The sequence below is a fragment of the Siniperca chuatsi genome, linkage group LG5 (assembly GCF_020085105.1).
Source record: "Siniperca chuatsi isolate FFG_IHB_CAS linkage group LG5, ASM2008510v1, whole genome shotgun sequence".
Taxonomy (NCBI): domain Eukaryota; kingdom Metazoa; phylum Chordata; class Actinopteri; order Centrarchiformes; family Sinipercidae; genus Siniperca; species Siniperca chuatsi.
The window spans coordinates 25,907,954-25,926,309 of NC_058046.1; the positions used below are offsets into that span (position 1 = coordinate 25,907,954).

The window sequence follows — 18,356 nt, forward strand, 5'->3', positions numbered from 1 at the left end:
CCGCTGCTTGAACTGAAAGATGGGCGAAAAACTAAATAGCCTACTTGTGTTGTTGAATTTGAATTTCCAGAGCTGTACAATAACAAACAGACAAAAAAAGATATTCGGCTACCTACCAGGTTTGTTACAAAAACACTCCGCGAGTCTGTGAACGTAGCGATGTACTGCTAACAACATTAGCATTCTAGCTAAGGTGGCGCCGTTTAGTAACGTTACAGCGCCACCAGGAGTTCCGGAGTGGTAAGCTCAAGCTGTAATGCGCATACGCCTTTAGACATGAACCGAGCTGTGTTTTTCCTTACAAGAGGTACATGATGACTCATTCTTAAAAAAAATCAAGAGGTATATGTGATATGCCTCACTGTGAACATTTAGTCATTTATGAAAGTCAGATAATCAGTAACCTACCATATCACATAAAATGCCTAAATTAAGCAAAAATAACCATATATTTGCCATCCAAACAGTTATTTCAGTATTCCATATTTATGTAGTTGTGTCATGGAAACAGACCATCGGGCCTAAGAATCTCCTGGAATAACAAAACCTTTGTTGGTTTTTGAGCATGTTCAAGGTTCAATGTTCACGGGACATTTATTTGTCATTACACAACACAAGGCTGTGCAATTAAATTAAAGTTGTAAATTAAACATGTAAGTTATTAGTAGTTTTTAGAGATTAAAACCTCATGGTGTTTTTAAGAAGCATTTAGTCCAAATATAAACAACCCAGATAACCCAGTAAATTTATTTCTTTGGGTACAATTTTTTTCTCAAAGGGGAGGACAGAACTTGTGATTTACACAGCAGATATGTATATGCTGCAGCAGAGGAAGAAAGATGCAATTTAATTTCAGATGGACTTGAAAACATGCCGAAATCTCGCAGATTTGATTTTCAGTCTTTACAGAGTATGCCAAAAGGCATCTGACATCTGGATGGATAGATTTTAAGAACCTGCTGTCAGCAACATGCATGCTTGCTAAAGGAAGTGGTTCAGATTCTCCATGCAAGAGAAAAATCTGTCTTCAGTGGTTGTGAATGTCACTCAGAAAGAGAAGGGATATTACATTTGCTACATACTACAAATTACACTGAATGTTTAAAATTTAAAGAATGTAAACCAGACAAACTGCTGCATTAATTAGTATGGAATGACAACATACAACATTTTTCCTTTTTACATCCTAAAGTGAAGCTGTTTTTTCAAAAGTCACTATAAACCTTGAGCTTGGGTTTAAGTGGACTTCCAGCCTGATCCCTGATGAGACGTTTAATAGTGTGCAGGAGCCAGAGTTTCTCACAGCTTAAGGACTTTCTGTTGTCAATTAAGATGAACATCAGAACCACAAATAAAGAAATCAAGATGAACAAATACCTTTCACAAACCAACAGTATCACTGTTCCTGGGGCACTGCAAACCCCTGACTGCAGGGAGGTTATGGTTTCCATTTCTTGCTGGTTACTGATTCAACCAACATGAAATGGAAACCATTATCCCATTTAAATGGTGTCACTTGCTGTGTGCCAGCATCAAACCAACATTTTTCAGCGTTACCGTAGAGACGTCTTAAATTAAACCCAGCGCAGACAGCCACAGTGCTGGGAACTTAAAGGTGCGATCTGTGCCAAGTCACTGAATTATTATCTGAGCTCAAAACCCTAAATAACAGCAGCCTGAAAAGATGTGGCAGATTAATTCAGTCTTTAAAGAGGTCGGTCGCTGTAGGAAACCAAATGAATGCAAAGTGGGGTGGAAATGAGCAGAGACACAACCACGACATTAAATGTTGCAGGGCACAACAATATATTGCAGATATACAGTTACAAAACCAGAAAAAAAGTTAATAGTACATGTCTTGAAAACTATACAGGTTATAAAGCGAGTAAGAGTAAATATTTCAATAATAAGAGTCTCTCAATTGTAAAAAATGAAATAAAATGAAAATACAAAACAGCAAGTGCTATTGTCAGTAATTTAAGTTCTTGTTAAAGTAAGCCTAAAGCTCATTCAATCAAAGTACGTTTCATAAGAAAGCATTTTCTGGGAGTTACATACATTTGGTGCAAGTTTAAAATTAATCATTTTGATCAGGACTTTTAGAAGCATCGTTCAGGTTGTTCCAAACTGTTTGCCAGTCAATATGGTAAGTGTCATAACCAAGATGACTACTCTAGAGCTGGTGTAGAGAGATCTATTTCTGTGCACCAATCACGATTTTGCAACATTTGAATGAAGATGTGGCGACAGTCGTGGGGTTCTCCGCACTGCCAGTCAAGTCTCATCGAACGGCACCAACACAGTCCTGAAGATCAGCTGAGTTTTTGAGCGTTAAACTCTTTTTAAATATTACCTATCAATGTTTTTTTTCTTCTCCAAACTTTAATTCTGGTTTTTGCTTATTTAGTGATGAATATTTAATGTTATAGAGAAAGAATTTAGATCAGAGGTAGATTTGAAGTTTTCAGGCTCTTTTAACATCTAAATAGCACTGCTGCCTAAATATTTGCCATGCAGCCTTTAAAATATGGAAATGCTCCACAAGAACTTGGCTTCCCCATAAGTTCGAAAAGCCTGTCTTAGACAAAGATTAAAACAAACAAAAAATAGTAGTAGTTCTTGTAAAATTGTTCAGCATACACAAGTAATTGAACACTCAATCTTTGTCATCCCATATATCTGATAAGACATGGGTACATACAATATATATGTTGATAAAAGGCTAAATTATATCATCTTGCTGTGCCTGTACAGTGTGTATGTTTTAAAGGATGTAATAAAGCAATAAAATGATATTTTCCCCCCTAAAGGATATGGAAAAAACCCTTTCCAGCTTGCAGTAAGAATCATGTCTTCAGCTCACACACATCTTTACAAAAATAAGACACACAACTCAGTGGAATTTAGATATTCTTTGTAATTTTAATTCCCATAATTTAGTTTAAATGCAGACATTTTTTCCACTAAAATCTTAAATAAAACATTACAGTACGATATATGCAAATCAGAAGAGCTTTAAGATTTTGTAGAAGCAGGCTACAGTTTCTTTTGATTTTTTATTAATGTTATTATTTTTATTATTTTTTTTACTTTTGAAGGACCGGACATTTAAATAGCAGTAAACAGTAAAAAGACAACACAGAGCTGTAAAGCCTGCAGGCCGGCCAAGGAGCACATTCTATTACAAAACAGACCAGAAAACTAGAGACAGCACGCCACATCCAGATGAAGGTCTGAACTGATGCCCCTCCACCTCTGTGAGGTGGTGCTAGTTCCATAAACAGGAGAGGGCGCTATTACACCAGGGCAGGTGGAGCAACACGACCACTGGGTGAAAGCAATGGTAGTTGCACCCTCACAAGAAACAGCTTGTATTGCACATTCAGGGAGAAAGAAATGGCACGTTGTTTCTCTAGTTTTTCTCTACAAAACAGTTATAATGCAATAAAAGCACAGTAACTCCCTCAATGGCAATCACACCATTCATTGATTTATACTGATCAGTTGAAATGGACTGGTCTAAAATGCTGTCCCTTTCTACGGGGACGGAAAGTGTCAGACTCCGCCATCTAGTGGCTGCGTTCATACCTAATCGATTCTTTTAAAAGATCATCCCAAATTTTACCTGCACAATCATTGGAATTATTGGCTCTCAGGATACAATATAAACTAAACAATTAAACTCAATGTCTGACTCATTTAAAGGCCCTGAAAACTCATCTTGTCAATCAGCTTCTTACATAAACATAAATTTAGAACCCTTTTGGTTATTTCACCAGAGCGATTTCTGTATTTGTGTTTCTGTCTGCGCTCTCCACACTGGTTTGAAGTGGGCGGTGCTCTGTTGGAAAAAGGTGATGTCACATCTTTTCGTGCACCAATCAGGGTTTAGCAACATTTGAATACACACATGATGACATCACAGGGTTGTTTGCTGATGTCTGATTAGTGTTTAACTTAATAACGTAATAAATAATACCTACAGATGAGAAAACCAAGTTTTCAGGGGCTTTAATATATAAATAGCTATTTTATGCAATTTTAAATAAAATTTGACATGGGCAAGTTTGAGCCCTTACTATCAGATATGTTTAACGCTGCCACCAGAGAACAATTTTCACTTCCCCTCCCCAGCTTGAGCAGTGCATCCCTTTTGGCCTATCAGGACTGAGAATGCATGGAAAAACAAAAATGACAGTGTGAGTTACAAAGGAGAGCCTGCAGCGCACGGTGATACAACACAAACCAGATATCTGAAGTGGGCTGGCTGACCTCAGACCATTTACAAATAAACCTCATAATCCAACATGAGGAAAGTGGATTCAGTTTCATTTAATTGTTTACTTAATTACACACGAGCAACAAACGTCCACCAGCTGCAGCCAGACAATACAGTGCCTTTCATCAGTCCTCTAAAAAGCCGAAATATTTATCTTAAATGGGTTTCTACTACTGTCCTATACAGTAACACATGGATTTATTTAAAACATGAATAAATAAATAATATTCTGTTGTCATTTAACAACAGCAGCTACTCATGAGGTTTTAACTGTGCACTTACGGCTAAGACTCATGGTAGCTGTAGTTGTTACATGCTAACAAAATAATGTGCTCAGATATTACTGTTTAGTATAGTAGTACATGCCTATTTATTTTAGAACATGAACAAAATAAGTATCAGCTTTTTTTTTAGCTTTTTTTGAAGACGCATGAAAAATCCCTCTATGGTAAAATACATTGAGAACAGAAAGCTAGTGGAACAGAAGCTAACTTGGAAGTTCAGTTAGCTTGTTGCTCTTTAAAATGAGAAAATGTGCATCTTTATGTGTTTACTACTGTAAATTGTGTGCGATGTAGTGAGAGACTATGCACCCTGTAAAGTTTAGTGTCTTCTGTTCAAGAGGTGTGGACTGGGTTTACCTTCAAGCAACGACAATTCACCCATTAAAGCGAGATTATGTCACTTCTGAAAGTAAATAAACTAAATCTTTCTCCTACAAATTAAAAGTTGAGTTCATAATCAATAAAACACACTATTGCTCAAATCAGTACACTCAGGAGTTTTGTTGCTACAGTCTTGCTTGGTCTGGTCTGGTCTGACCTTCTGATATGATGCTTCTGTTACAGCATACTTTAAGCCTTTTGCACATTTACTACTATCTCGTAGTTGTCACTTGTGGCTGCTGTTCAGCAGTTAGTTACATTTGCTCGCTTAAAGACAATGGGGAAACACATCTTCTACAAGCTGTAGATCTTTCATGTTTTGGGAAACAAGGCCAGACCTCTTGTGCATCATGAGATTTCTTTTTACAATTTAATTCCTCCTGGCACCTTTACTGTACAAGACTACAAACAGAAATTGAAAACACCAGCTCTGTGCAGCCCCCTGTGTAACACACAGTGGAAGAGTAAAAGGGTATGAGCTTCAAGAGTGGTTACTTGCCAAAACAAGGAAGTTTTTCCAACTACAGAGATTTTGCTTCTACATTACGCCTTCAGCGAGCAGTCGTCCTGGTTTTAGCAAGATGCTGTCCTGCTCTCACAGCTCATGATCAAAGCAGTAGGGAAACAAAATTACAAAGTGTTTTCATCTAAAATTCAAAAATAAAAATGGTAATTTAAAAATCTGATCTATTGGCAACCGACACGTCAATCTACATGTTAGAGGAACACACTGGGTTTAGTGGAAGTGTGGCACATGGCACCAGCGAGGCGAGACACCCTGTAATAAGACCATTTCTCAGTATCACTGATCTTATAACAACTAGTCCATGTTTCCCAATTTCCCATCAACCCCACAGTGTGTCCTCCAAAGTGTCTGGAAGCTCGCCCAGGTTAAAACTCAGATATGGTAGAAAAATATATAGTCTTGATGAAATTTCTCTAGTCATTCTCTTCATTACGGAATTCCACCCATACATGTACTGTTAACACACTGTAGTAGCAGTGTAAAGTGACGGGGATCACGATTAGCACTACTACTAAAACAAAAAGTCATCGCACGCACGGTTGCTCGTGCTCTCTTTCTCTCTCTAGACACTTCAGGTTTTTTTTTTACTTGCACTTAAAAATTCATGGTTAATAGTTTGTCTTTCATTGGCATCATTAGGCAACAGTTTTTTTTCAGATACTCTACAATATGGTTACGATGTAAACACCACAGTACTTAATAATTTTACTGTATCTGCACAAAAGTAAAACACAATGTTACAAGGCAAGTGGCTACTTAAGCATAGATTTGTTCATGAGAAATAAAAATGAAATTAGGAAACACACCACAAGAAGGAAAAGAACTTGCAACACCTGGCATCGAGTTTGTTCAAATAAAAAAAGCTTTAGACTTTGTTCATCTACAGGTCAGGTGACCCTGTTAAAAAGCTGGTGATGATCAGTACTATCCCCCCCGATACCATCTCATTCAAACATAATGATCCTAAGACAAAAGTCTTGTGATATTTTTGTGACGTGAGCGGCCTCAAAACACCTGCTGGGCTTCGATTCAGCCCTCAACTTGACCCTATGATATCTATCTAACCTTTAGCACTTAGATTGAAACATAGCTGATCAATAGACTAAATGCTTCTACACTTCAAAACACCAGCCTTGAGGAGCTACACGTGTGGCTGGGGTTGAATCCCCTTTCTTTCCACCTCTGCATAACTGGCTGAGTTATAATACAACAGTTTGATATGACACATAATCACTGTCTGACATGACAAGGCTTTAACTTACCTCACAAACCTCAGATATGTCACATGAGGGGTATGAGACAGGTTCAGGGCTACCAAAACAGATAAAACCCTGGACTAAGACATCTAATCTGACCGGCGAACACGGTGGGAGATCTGAAATGACCCGAACATGGACAGTATAGAGGTCAATCATTGGCAGGGAGCCTTCAATTTGAGGAAATGACTCCAGTAATTGAGCTTTATGTATGAAAACAAAGGCATACGGATGAAGATATGTGAACATTTTATGGGACCTTAGTGTGTTTTTGTCTCTGTTCAGTTTTAGTGTTTTGGCTTCTGCTGCACCTAAACCTCATTCTACTTAAAATGCTCTCAAACGAGCGACCTCCCTCGAGTATCGCCATCTGAAACCCACCTAAACATTTTCTCAAGGAGGAAACATTGAACCGTCTGCCAATACTGTTGAATTTACTGATACGATAAAACCACAAGGAATGGAATATCTCCAGTTTCCTCTGTTGTGGACAGGTTCGATTAATTTCTTTAAATTTAAAATACTGTTTTCCAATCGTTAAACTTCTGCCAACCTCTGAAAAACAGCAGCTGTCAAGTGTGTGTGTTCCTCGAGTGTGTGTGCACTCTACTATGAGCCTGCAGGATGAAACATACTCTATATGTAATATGACATCTTGAAGAAGAGGTGAAGAGGCCGCCCCTTATGACGCTAAAAACAAATCCCCTTTCCCGCCCCCAAACTCTTTAAGGACAGTATTTACAGTACAAATTACAGTATAATACATCATTAAAAAATATGAGATCCATCTCTAAAAACATACAGGAGCTCTGGACAAAAATCATCTCTTTAACAAATCAGGTTTCTATGGTATCATGTGGAAAATAAAAAAGCAGAGTGACAGTCCCACCACCCCTCTCTGAAGCATCCTTTCCATTTGGCCCTAGTTGTACGTGGCTAGCGTGTTAAAAAGGGAGATGATGGATGGGTTGGTTGACCACACGCACATCTTTTCGTCTTTTTAAAAAAAAAAAAAAAGCAAGCCGCAATACAACAAATCACACTTAATCCAATATAACAATATGTACAGGTTTTTTTTCTGGCATTGTGGAACAATAATAATAAGTACTTGACCAACTATGCTACCTGGGATTGTAGGCATAATTATGTAGTTTTACTGCAGGTATGTTTGTAAGTTTAGGTGTGCGGAATTAATTATTTGATTATTTTAACTCGTGTGCCGTCTTTTTTTTTTTAAATAAATGTTTTTTTTAAATGAAAAGAGAGAAAATAACTGCCGCTGTTTCTCCAACAACAATAATTCTTGTGAAAAGTTACTGGAAATCTCCCGATTACTGTCATATGTACAGCAGATTGAACGGTACAGTGAACACAATGGTTACACACTTTCTTATGCACCCAAAAGGAGAATAAATAAAAACCGATCAGAAACTCAAATGAGTCAAAAAGATCTCTGGACTACGGAGCCAGGCAGCATATGAACCAACCCTCCTCACATCCACAGTACAACTAAGTCCATCTGTAAGCCATCTGCAACTTCCTCCCTCTCTTCTCCTTCTCTTACCCATCACCCTTGCCCTTTCCCTCTCTCCATTTCTTTCTCCTTTATCTGCAACCCTGACACTTGAGCTATGATTTTTTTACCGAAGTTTCCCTCTCTCTCTCTGACTCTCTCTTCCTCCTCTGTTCTCCCTCCGAGCCGAGCGCCTCAGACGAAGGGCAGGATGCCGTAGACGAACAGGGCCATGACGGCAGCGCTGAACAGGCCGGCCACGGGCACCGTGACGAACCACGCCAGGAAGATGTTCCTGAAGAGGCGCCAGTCCACCGCTTTCTGGGAGCGGATCCAACCCACGGCCACGACTGAGCCCACCTGGAGGCCGCAGCCAGGAGGGAAGAAAGAAAACAATCAGCAGCAACACAGAACAAAATGCTGGCAAAGTCAAAGACGCTGTGAAGAGCTGCAGGTTGTTCAGGCTTTCCTTATGATGGAGGGCTTTCAAGATCAACTGATCATTTTGTGTTCAGATAATGTCAGCTTGTTTTCTTGCCTACTTCTTATATTTACTGTATGTTTAGCCAGTATTTGTCCATCTAGCTCTAATGGACTTGACAGCTGAAAATTGCCATTGGAGAAAGTGATACAGTCTGTTTGTGGCCTTAACACAATAATAGTCAGTGGTGGAGGAAGTACTCGGAATCTTTACTTAAGTAAAAGTAGCCATAACAGAGTGTAAAAATACAGAAGTATTATCAGAAAATGTACTTAACATCAAAAATTAAAGTATTCATACTACTCATAGTACTCTTTTTCAGTGTGTGTGTGTGTGTGTGTGTGTGTGTGTGTGTGTGTGTGTGTGTGTGTGTGTATCTTTATATATGTACTCTCATCTATAGAAATTATAATAATATCTTATCACACGTATTATGCGTAAAATGATCTGGAAAGTAACTACAGATGTCAGATAAATGCAGTATCAAGTGGCAGAAAATGGGAATATCTCAAAATTCTACTTGAGTAAATGTACTTAGTTGCATTCCACCACTGATAATAGTTGAGCAGACCAAAAAGATACACAGGTAAGTGATAACACACAACATTAGCATCCGAACAGAAAAGCCTGTACACAGCCTTCAGCTCTTCAAGACCAGCTTGGTCCAAAATGTCTGTTAGTTAGAGCAAGCCGACTGTAAAAGTTACTACTACCTAAATTACATTTTTGGGTGTGAAGTCTGAAATTAGCAGTTTTGGTTGATCAAAAATCAGATGTTTTCCTCTTTATTGGGCTTTAAATCTTTAAAAAAAAACAACAACTAATTTTGAGTTTTTTTGTTGTTTTTTTTTTTAGAGTTTTCTCAGCTAATATAATTATTATTTCTGCTCATGTCAGACGTCCAACAATGAACTTTTCTCTCACCTTTATTTCAAGTAATGAAATCAGAATGGCGCTGAATAAGAATAAATTCTGAAGAAGACAAACATTTCAGACACCTCAGTGTGTTGGAGTGGCATGTGCAGTGACTTGTTTCAGCTCTGTTTGTGACGCTTCAGGTGGGCAGGAGTTAAACTGTGCCTGCTCTTGTGACACCTGTCACACTCACGATTAAATGTGGAAGGTCAGGTCAACAGAGGCCAGTCGTGTTTGTAGGTTAGTCTTACTCAAAGTTACACTAGTGCTAGACTACACAAAAGTCAGGGAAGGAGATGTTAGTCAAGTAGGCACACTGTCTACTTCTCAAAGTTCTGAGATTCTCCTTCATTCGGATAATTAGCATTATTCTAGAATCAGTCTTTCAAAAGCCTGTGTGGAACAATATCTAACTATATCTTCGTGGATAAAGATGTCTGTTTACAACCGACTGTTGTATTTCAGGCATGCAGCAGCAACGACTGAACTCAGTGTGACCTCACTGTTTGTGCTGCTGACTGCCTTTAGAGCTTTTGAAACAAGTCATTCTACATAATCACACCATAGCGCCCCACAAACCAGGGCTGGGCATCAATTCAGTTTGATCTGCACACAAGTAAAGAAGCCAAATACATAAAGAAAATGGTCACTCTGACAGACTGAACTGAGACCAGAACAAATGGATGCCCATCACTGCTCATACATACTCGCACTGGGAGATGTTTACAGAGGTTGTTGGCTATTTTCTGAAACCTTCAGTGTCACTTTTAAAAATTCTTAAATTGAGAAAAGAAATGGCTTAAAATGAAAAAAAATGTATTATGAGTTCATGAATATCTTTAAAATATTAATTTTGCATATCGTTCAGCCCTAATTTCGTCCAACAACATCTGTGGATCCCCCAGACACAATCAATAAATCAATCAAATCACCACCACAATTATATACCTCTAACCATCAGTAGATTTAGCATTTTGGCATAGCAGTTGATTATCTGAGGTTTTTACGGAAGAGACAAGGGTATTTGGAGGTGAGAAATGAAAATGGAAAATGGATGGCGATGTTGATGTTTAGTCAAATTTATCATTAGCAATTAAATACCAGTTTTGAGTCTTGAGCAGTTTCCCTTCAGCAGACATTTGTAAAGTATTTATCTAAATCATAAACACATGGTTGTTTTTTTAAGTCTTAGGTTACTTATTAGGTTATTTATGTTTTCGCAGATGCAGTTCTTACAGTAAAATCTTATCACTTGTTTTTACTTGTGTCACCGACATGATTTAACATCGTCAGTAAGATGCATGTGTTACATTTAACTCTCTCCCCCAATACAAGCTACCAATTTAAAAAGGTAAAAAGTGGAGGCTGCACAATTAAAAAGGCATAGTTCAACATTTTGGGAAGTTTGGTTTCTGGCAGAGAGTTAGATGAGAAGATCAATACCACTCTCAGGTCTGTCTGTTGAATATAAGGCTACAGCCAGCCAGTTAGCTTAGCTTAGCATAAAGACTGTAAACAGGGGGAAACAGCTAGCCTGGCTCCGTCAAACAAAATCTGTCTACCAGCACCTCTAAAGCTTGCTAATTGACGCGTTATATCTCGTTTTTTAATTCATACAAAAACAGAGGTGTAACAATGGCAATTTGCCGTTTTACAGGGGTTATGTGCTTTCCATAATCTCAATTCTGATCCATCAAAAAAATTAATCTGACACAAAAATGTGATGCATCTCATCTAATTAACAAAAGACAATGTGAACAAGTAGATCAAAATCTGGCTACAGGAAAAAAATGGGGAAAACCCCCCCCTGAAAATATCAGATAAAAACTCTCAGGATAATACATTCTCGAGTCTCTCTGCTTTCCAAAAGTACAGTTCAATAGCTATACTCGAATTCGATGCAAGCTAATTAGATTTAATCACACTGACTTAAAGTCCAACTTTGAGGGTTTTCTGCCGGAGGAAAACTGCAGGAGAGGTCAAAACAGCAACTTCGGGAGTTGTGATTGGCTTTGGCGATTGACAGCTACAGGTGAAGCAATGAAGTGGAGCTCTGAGAGGGCTCTCTAGCACGGCTTCACTACCAATGACTCCAATACCTTGCAGTGGGTGGAGCTTATTGGGATGCCCACATTTGATGCAACAAGCACTGTTAGCGCACTCATTACTTCAATGCAAAATCCGCTGTGAAGACAGATGAGTGGAGAGACACAGAGAAAGATGGAGGGGGAGAGGTGAAAAAGTGTAAAACATGTGTGACAAGTGGGGTCAGGGGAGGAGGCTGGTGATGGGGAGTCTGCTTGCAGTCAAGCACAGGAGGGTCGAGGACCCCGTACACCAAACCATGCCAGTGCTGAAAGGGCAAAATAAAAGAGTTGGTGGAAATGAAACAGAGGATGAGACAACATGTTGATGGGGAGGGGGCAGGAGAGGGTTGGGGCTGGAGTGGTCCACTATGTCTTCCAGCCTGGATCCGATGTTCCTGAAAAGAACAGGGGGGAGGGGCTGCACACTGCTGCGCGGGGCTGTCTGCAGCGGGCTGGACACGGCTCGAATCGTTTGATTGTCTTTTAATGTCTTATTTTCATATTTTTGGCAACCATTCCTAATTGTAATGCTATTGTACTCACCAAGTTAATTGCTAAGATCTGGAAAAATAGTGACATTGCACAATGAAGTCAGAGGAACCAAATTAATGCATTAACCCTACTTAAAATCATGTTTAGTTTCCTTGATAAAGACCAGATACTTAATGATAGATAATCACATATTGATAGATAATGATGCGTTACGATAGATAATGTTCCATCTTAATAACAAAGGGCACTGTCCTTTACATATCTTTGATTAATATTCCATTATAGCATGTTTTAGGAGAATTTAATAATATTAATAACTGTAATTAAAAGCACATGAGAATTTTTTTAATCGAAAAATCAGCATAAGTGGTGCTATTTTCAGCCCTGAGTAGTGCCTGCAGACTTTCCTCACATGCTGTTTACAGTCCCAACAATCTCCAGCAGTAAGGCAGGACAAGTTGTATGTTGCTTGAGAGGCAAAAACCATGGCAAAACTCCCCAAATCAATCCGTGCTGCTCGTAAAGCCTGCTGCTGTGAGCGCACAGTAAAAATTAAAAGCAGCTCAGATTAGTGTATCAACATTTTAACCAGCACCTCGTTTCTCTACTCTGTATTTTGGCAGCCAGACAGTCAAAGGACACTGTTAAGAGAGATTTTAGTGAGGAAACTGTAAAAGTTTGGGACAGAAATAGTATTTTGAAAAGTAAGGGGGGCATGTTCCTCCCATGCCCAGTGGAAATTACTCCCTTTCTTGTTTAACAACCTGCCTGATCGTAAGACTGCTGTTTCTTGCCCAGTCTGACTTTGTTGTAGACATTGTCATGCCATGTTCCCAGATCTCAGTAATTACTTGAGCTTGTACAATGTTATCATAACTGATAGAAATGATGGCCAGAACTAATCAATAAGACCCAAGTTGTATTAAACCAGAATGCTTTGCAATACATTTTATCAGGACATCTTTACAAACACAACCAGGAGAAAGAGATGGACACAGATTGCCTGGAAAAAAATGTGGTCATAAAAATTTGGAACATTTGGACTTAAGTGGTGTGTGCATTTCCAGCCCGGTGCCCTGAGAGGCAGTGTGAGCTCCCTGTCCCCTGGAAATGCCTGGAGGGAAGTTGAGAGGCCAGCTGGAGGGCTGCTCAGTCATACCTTGCAGTGTGTGGTACTGACAGGGATTCCGATATTGGAAGCCAACACGACTGTGAGTGCAGATGCCAGTTCTATAGTGAATCCACTGTGGAGGAGGGAGGGGAGAGGAGGGGGGAAGCAAAGAGACATCCTTCATTGTAATGTCTGGGATATGCAGCTGATGGCACGCTCTGACCATATTCCAGCATCCACACTAACCATAATAGAACATCCAATAGCTCTTTAAAGTATGTTCAACACAAACACACACACACACACACACACACACACACACACACACAGGAAAAAAATATGGTAATCACACTTTATTTCTCTCTGAAACACACACACACAATAAAGACAGCATTTTTAGGTCCTAAATGTTGGTAGGTATTTCATAAAGAGTAAGGGCGTTGTGTGAGTGTGTTTCTGTATTGCCTCGTGCTGACTAGGAGACACTTCGTCTGAAGCCATGTCCCATTTCCAGAACATTATTCACACTTTGACACCATACCAGTTGGCACACTGGAAGAGAAAATCATTAAAAAATACCCCCCCCCCCAAAGAAGCATAAAGAGGCAATTGGCCATTTGTTTGGGATGGAAAACTAGGGATTGGGATTAAATTATAAAAACAGAGCAAGAGACAGAGAAAAATGAAGAGAAAGTGGATGAGTGAGAAAGCAACTTGAAGTTAAGCACTAAATAAAAAAAATAGCAGCCAATAAAACTCTCAGCAACACTGAGGTAAAGCTCTGGGGACAGACACTGTTGAAATTTAATTGGTAAAAGTCAAACAACATTTCACTCCAATCGCCGTTGTGGCATTCATGAACAACAAGGGCCAATCTCTTTCACAGCAGTGTTCTAATAATTTGACTTAAGATAATCTTGAACATATCTTGAAACCATCTGTAAATGGGTGCTCGCCCTAACTGTGTGCGTAGAAATATTTAAGACTGCATAGGTGTGGGATGTGCTGGTGGCCGAGGGGTTTAAGACGCTGACCATGGCATTGCAACGTCGGGTCGGGGACGTCTGTTGCATGTCATCCCCCATTTCTCTCTATACTCATTTCCTGTCAGCTCGCCACTTAACGTTAGCTAGCTAAGGGGAAAAAATGCCCAAAAAGTGTTAAAAAAAAAGCATAGGCGCTTGCTTTGTGTTTTGAGTACAGCTCTTGATTTTCCAATAGTCCTTTTTCACAGCAGACATTTTGACATGTCATAGTAGGAAAAGTACAGGTGTTACTAATAACATTAACAATGGCTCTGTTCTATTCAGGTGTCTCAGTAAGCCACAGAACAATACCAGGACCCTGAAACTGAAGCAGCTAAATGGAAGTCGGCCATCATTAATTTATTATTTACACCTGTGCTTTTCCTACTGTGACATGTCAAAATGTCTCCTGTGAAAAAGGGTAGAAAGAGAGGTCAAATTTTGTCACCATCCCTGACCGCTGCACATAAGCAAACACCATTCACTCCACCTTTAATGGCAGCTATAAACATTTGTGTAGCTAGCAGCTACACAGGATCAGCTCATCACAAAGAGACAGGATTGTTTGTCCCACTGGCAATGCTTGGCGAGGCCAGTTAGGTCTGCAGCATTCTGTCCCTGTAGTGGTACAACAGGGGAGCTGGCTAGAATGATGAAAATCCAGTTTTTACTGCTGTGACACACTGCACTGTTCAAGTGTTCACTGTGCCTGCTAAAATATATGATCAGCCACAGACTATAGACACACAACTACATCTACACACTTTCCTGTCCTTGCTCCAAACAAACTTCTTTGTCAGATTGATACATGGAAACAGACACTGGAGGAACCAGAGCCTTTAGAATAGTGAACCAGAGCAAATTTGTCTTTGAGTCCTGGCAAAAGACTAAGCTGGTGATGGAAAGAGGGGATTATGAAAGAAAGAAAGAAAGAAAGAAAGAAGGCACACACAGAGAGAGGGGCCAAAAAAACAGGAAGAAGAAGAAGAAGAAAGAGGTGAGACACCAATAAAAAACAAGACAAAAAGATGCAGTGAGGAGATGAAAACAGGAAGGAATAAAGAAAAGGATAAAATGAGGGCAAGAAGAAGAAGAGGGTTAACCGCACAAACAGATATTTAGAGGAGAGGGTAGGAAGGAATATGAAAAAAAGGAGGACGACAGAGGGAAAAAGAAAAGTGCAAGAGGAGTCAGGCTGGCGTCCCTCCCTGCGGTTGGAGAAGAGAGGCCAGGGTTCCCACTGTGGCTTTGCCCCTCCCTCACCCTTCCTGCTCTACTTCTCTTCATCCAGAATGCCAAACAACTTCCTGAAACCCTGTGTGATGTTCCTGCCAGGAAACAGTACACACACACACACACACACACTCAAATAAATTGCTGGAGCAATTAGACCTTAATATGCACGCACGCACACACACATACAGTACATTCACCACACAACGACCTGCAGGCATAGAGCCTGGCTTCTTTAAGCTGACACAATACACACAAACATCCTTGAGGTATGCACGCACACACACTCTTCAGCTAATGCGTGGGAAGACGAGAGGGCGGCAAGAGAAAGAGATTGATCTCAAGGACAGAGGAGCAGCAGTCAGTGGTTAAGGATGCGTGATGTCTGCTGCTTAGGTTGTGGGATGAAGTGAGCCCTAGGGCTTTGTGTTGTGGTCCAAAAGACTACTTATTTTTCATAATTATTATGTAATAAGTCAGAGGGCAGAAGGAAAATAGAGAGTCTATCATTCCTACTTCATTCCATATGAACATGTTCCAAAGAAGTGAAGAATTAGTTTATCTTAACAACATTTTTTCACATAAACAAATCTTAACATTTAAGTAATGATATCACCTTCAAATCAGTCTGCCCTCTTGAAATATAAATATAATTCACATATAGATGCAACCAACATAGAAAATGCAAATACAACATGCTTGTGTAGTAAAAATGTGTTTTGCCTGCAGAAGCAGCTCTGTTTGGGAAGTAGAAAATGGTTAATCAGTGCATGCTCGAGACAAACACTTTTGATTAGTCAGATGTTTACTGTACCTGTGAATAGGAAGCACTTGAGGCAACAGAGCAGGCACTCTAACAGTGATTGCGCTGTTTTAGGTTTCTGCATTTTACTGTCAGTTGAGTTGCAATTACTTTTTAAATAACATTTAACAGTCTTATTAAAGACGTTGTGTGTGTGCATTCTAATACAGCTGTGTGCACGTAAACACTTACCAAGAAAGCTGTTGCACCGGATGGATTTGTGTGCATCAGCATGCCGAGGCTTTTTGGAGCAAGTAAAACCAAGCATGTTGGAAAGCTCATCTCTGCCACAAACAGTGTTTCTCTCTCTCTCGTCCAAATGTTTCTTTCTCACCCATTTCCATATATACAGACACACACACCCTTCCGCCCACTGTCCCATGCGGTGGCTTTCTCACCTTGAGGGGGTGATGGGAGTCAGGTCTTTCCCCATGGTCTGGATGACGCGGCGGCCCCACACCCACAGGCCGGCGCAGATGCCTATGCCACCGTAAAACAGCAGCCAGACGGGGGTGGGAGCGTCCTGCATCACACCGCCCTGCTCATAGATCATCCACAGCGCCACCAGGGGCCCGATGGCATTACTGCAAAGGTGAGAAAATAGATTATAACCTCAAGCATCTCTTCTAGGATTTATGCTAGATTGAACATCAAGGACAAAATTATATCAAAGCAGCAGAGTAAAGCTGATTTCTCTATTTGTGTTACAGAAACATTACTTGTATGTAATTTAACAGGGCAAAAATCATCAGGAATAACAAAATATATCATCAGGTACTAGGGAAATGTAATTTGACAAGTGAAATGGCTATATAGGATGTTGTATGTCCTGTAAGCAGCAGGAGGCAGCACCTGACATCATTGCCTCCGTGGGCAAAGGAGCCAAAGCAGGCGGTGAGGATCTGCAGGAAGTGGAAAAGCAGGAACACCTCAGGCTTATCCTTTTCTTCGTGATCCTCATCGGCCAAGTCGTCCAGAGGCACTGGAGCTGGGGCCCCTTCTTCCTCCACCCCCTCCAGCTCTGTGGCCAGCTTCATCTCCACCCCACCCTCCTCTGCCTCGATCTCAGCCTCCGCCACAGCGTTACAGTACGATGAGTAGCTATCATAGCGTACTCTCTTTTTGGAGTAGGACACGCTGTTGCTCCTGCCGCCGCCCTCTCCTACCAGCTTTTCACTGTCCTCGCGTGACTCTGTGCGGATGAGCGGCTGGACGGGCATTCCGCATATTGCTGCCGTGTAGCAGGTGTAGCTGTTGTTGCGGCGCAGCAGGCGGTAATTGTTGTCAGCCGGGCCGGTGTTGGAGCCTGAGCGGTCGTTGTCATCCATGCGGCCCAGGTGGATTTTATGAAGCAGGTCTTTATACAGACCTGAGTCCTTGTGCACTGTGTGGTACACCTGTCCATCGCTGCGCATGTGGCCATCGAAGCTGAAACTGCCATTAGAGACTGGGGACTTAAGGCAGCCGTTGGTCATTGAGTGGGTCCGGCCTGAAGTAGAACAGATGAAGAAATGGGTGTGGATGCATAACGTTTATGATAATCAAAACACCAAGCAGTATCCAATAATAGCATATTTACAGTTTCTTTCCCTAAATAAACAGATGCTGAAAAGGTATATTTATTATTTAAGAGAGACTCTAGAAAAGCTGGTTTTCTAAAGTGGGCACTTTACGCCCAAGAGGGATACATGAGGAACTAGACTTGAAGCCATTTCTGTAGAGTTCAGTTAATTTGAGACTCAATCTTTTTTACCCATTCATGGGTGAAGAATTAATTATTGCATTCTGTGTAAAAATCTGTCTAAAGTCAATATACTAAGTGATCCATTGTAAATAAAGCAACCAGAAACACCCACCTTGATGTGGACAAGATGGCTGTAAATAAAGCGTGTTATACTGGAGAAGAGTTGTGTGACTTGTTTTTAATGGAGTTGCAACAAAAAAGTTGTACCAACTCATGTTCACACAAGC

General features: G+C 40.3%; 1 protein-coding gene across 7 annotated transcripts in view; it reads right to left on the reverse strand.

The window, feature by feature from the left end:
• Positions 1 to 2,902: 2,902 nt before the first annotated feature.
• Positions 2,903 to 18,356, reverse strand: part of slc20a2 (solute carrier family 20 member 2) — a 55,956-nt gene continuing 40,502 nt past the window's right edge. For 5 of the 7 annotated variants that reach the window (XM_044197954.1, XM_044197952.1, XM_044197955.1 and 2 more), the window contains 4 exons: positions 17,238 to 17,874; positions 16,784 to 16,969; positions 13,374 to 13,458; positions 2,903 to 8,599 (listed from right to left, as the gene is read on the reverse strand). In XM_044197954.1, the coding sequence (XP_044053889.1) occupies positions 8,435 to 8,599; positions 13,374 to 13,458; positions 16,784 to 16,969; positions 17,238 to 17,874 (1,073 nt within the window). In that variant the 3' untranslated portion in view covers positions 2,903 to 8,434. Of the gene's footprint in view, positions 8,600 to 11,734; positions 11,820 to 13,373; positions 13,459 to 16,783; positions 16,970 to 17,237; positions 17,875 to 18,356 lie in introns of all 7 variants that reach the window. The other 2 variants (XM_044197953.1, XM_044197958.1) reach the window with 2 other exon arrangements.